The following is a 2,570-nucleotide window of genomic DNA, read 5'->3' as shown; positions in this document are numbered from 1 at the left end:
GAGTTAAATCAGTTTACGAGTTTTGAGTTTGCGTTATCGCGTTCTAGTTCTTTCGTGAATTTTCGGTGTCTCGAGACCAGTTTCGCCATTGTACGATATTAGATTAGAAAGATAAAGATTCGGATAAAGATATTACCTCGGTTACTTCTTCCTCTTCTTCTTCCTGTCAGGATCGCACGGCTTCCTCCTCTTGCAGACCAAACTCTCCTGTGGACAGTAGTGCGCCTCTCTGGGACAGACGTACTTCTCCTTCAGCTGACACGGGGGCATCAGGGCCTGGTCCAACCTCTCGGCCCTCGTGTCGTAACAGGGACAGGGTCCAGGGTGCAACTTGGGCGGGGGTGGACAGGGGCAGAGGACCACGGCTTCTGTCGGCGGCTTGGGCAGGGGTGGCGGAGGACAGACTTCCTTCTTCGATTTACTGATCGGTCGTATTTCCACGCACGGCATCGTTGTTTCTTGCTGCTCCGGACAGGGTGTCGGCGAGACGAACTTGGGAGGAGGGCACGTGGCCGGTCCGTATTCCATTTTCGGTGGTTTGGGCACATCGGGCATGTCGCACTTATTCTTTGGAATGCACGTTTCGATGCAGTCCTCCTTCTTCCCCTTTTTCTTCCTGTCTATCTTCTTCATCGTTCTGCCCCGACACGGGTCCTTCTTCTTGTCGCGCTTGGGCTGCTTGTCGCAAACCTTCACGCAGGAGTCGCTCTGGTCCTTGCAGATGTCACCCATGGCTTTGCAAGTCGGAGGCTTGGCCGGTTTGGAAGACTTCGCGGTCTTGGAGGGTTTGGAGGACTTGGAGGACTTGCCCATCAGCGTGGAGCAAACGTGTAGTCCTCTGTTACCGATCTTCAACGGGTGGAACCTCGACGGTGCGTGATACGTCGACATCTTCCTCCTCTTGGCCGATCTTCCGGGATCTTTCGAACAAGGAGGACACGAGGGAACGTCTTTGGGACAGGAGGCTCGCGCTTTCGGACACGGTGGACAGGGTTTGGGACAGGGACAAGGTGGCGGTGGTTCGGGACAAGGGCAAGGGCAGCAAGGTGGCGGGAGTGGGCAGGGTGGCGGCTTGGGATACTCTGGACATGGCGGACAAGGCGGACAGAGCCTGGGTGGAGGCGGAGGTGGGCAAGGGAGAGGTCTGGGGCATGGAATCGGTGGTGGACATGGTGGACAGGGCGGCGGAGGTGGACAGAAGGGTGGAGGGCAGGGTGGTGGACAAGGACAAGGTTCGCAGGGCGGTGGTGGCGGACATTCCCTCTGCGGTGGACACGCGGGACACTTGGGCACGCTCGGACACTTGGGCAGAGGCGGTGGCGGAGGTGGTGCGCAGGGTAGCGGACATCTGGGTAGCTTGGGTGGTTTGGGTGGGATCGGAGGCAGCGGTGGAGCCGGAATCTTGGGACACTTTGGAGGCTTGGGTGGCTTCGGAGGCAAAGGACACTTTCGATAGCATATTTTCGGCGGCGGAGGCTTCTTCTCTACGGGGCAGGGGATGGGGCAGGGGGGCGGGCACGGAGCTCGAGGCATGTCGCGACACTTGGTGTTGAGGGGACGAGGACGACAACACGGTGGCGTGCACTTGGGTGGTGTGCACTTCTCCGGTGGCGGACAGGGCTTCCTGCGTCGGGACGCTTCTCTGCACGGTACGCTTCTCCGAAGCTTGCCAGATTCGTCAGCCAACTCGGAGGAGGAGTAGTTCTCGGGCGATACTTTGGAACGGGACGTCTTCTTCCCGCCCGTTTTAGCCATCAGAGTGGAATCTTGCCGCAGGTATCTCGTTAGCTCTTTACACGCGTGGAAGATGCTTCGTGGCCTCCTGGTAGGCCAAGCCTGGTAGGCGGAGGACAGGGCGCTAAAGTTCCTCGCAGAGTCGAGCCTCGCGTCGGGTATCCTCGACAGAGGCGCCCGATTGCAGCCAGCGAGAATGGAGGATCCCAAAGAGTATTGGCATCTAGCTGGAAAACTACGAAGCGTCGCGGCGGAAAGCTTGAAGAGTGGTCCCAGGAACGAAGCGTTTGGATCGTGCTTGGCCTACGACGCAGACAACAGAGATTTTTGATCGATAGAGGATCGTGTTAGCTCGCTGCGTCCGCCGCTATCTCCACGTACCCTCTGTCTCTCGATGCGCGAGACACCCGACACCTAACATTTTTTCGTTTTGCACGGTTTCTTGGGTGGACACTTTACGCAAAATGGCTTCCTCTCCGGCTTCGGTTTCGCGGGATAGCCCGGTGGACCCATGGGCTTACAGGGGCCCTTTGGCGGATGACAGGGACTCTTTTCCGGCCAATCGGGCGGATCCTCGCCGCAGTCTGGCTCGCCCAGTCGTAGTTGCCTCCTTCTCCCTACACCCTGGATACATCATATCGCGTTGCTTTAGATCTCTTAGGTCTCTCTTTTCTCCTCCGATTGCTCGTGCAATGCCTTGCCTCTGGCCCACCTCCCTCCTTCACCCACGTGCGTGCGTGTGTGAATCGATGATCGAATGTGATATGGATGGAAAGTAGTAGTAGTAGTAGTAGTAGTAGTAGTAGTAGTAGTAGTAGTAGTAGTAGTAGTAGTAG

At 57.4% G+C, this 2,570-nt stretch overlaps 1 protein-coding gene across 1 annotated transcript; it reads right to left on the bottom strand.

The window, feature by feature from the left end:
• Nucleotides 1-141: 141 nt before the first annotated feature.
• On the bottom strand, nucleotides 142-2,358 carry LOC108554778 (extensin; the record flags this gene model as incomplete). Its single annotated transcript, XM_017910148.1, has 2 exons — nucleotides 142-2,037; nucleotides 2,194-2,358. Coding segments are annotated over 2 exons (2,061 nt in total), but the record flags the coding sequence as incomplete, so codon positions are not given.
• Nucleotides 2,359-2,570: the final 212 nt, after the last annotated feature.

This window comes from Eufriesea mexicana, unplaced genomic scaffold, assembly GCF_001483705.2.
Source record: "Eufriesea mexicana isolate 0111107269 unplaced genomic scaffold, ASM148370v2 C37844707, whole genome shotgun sequence".
NCBI lineage: Eukaryota > Metazoa > Arthropoda > Insecta > Hymenoptera > Apidae > Eufriesea > Eufriesea mexicana.
This window is presented reverse-complemented; position numbering and strand designations above follow the sequence as displayed.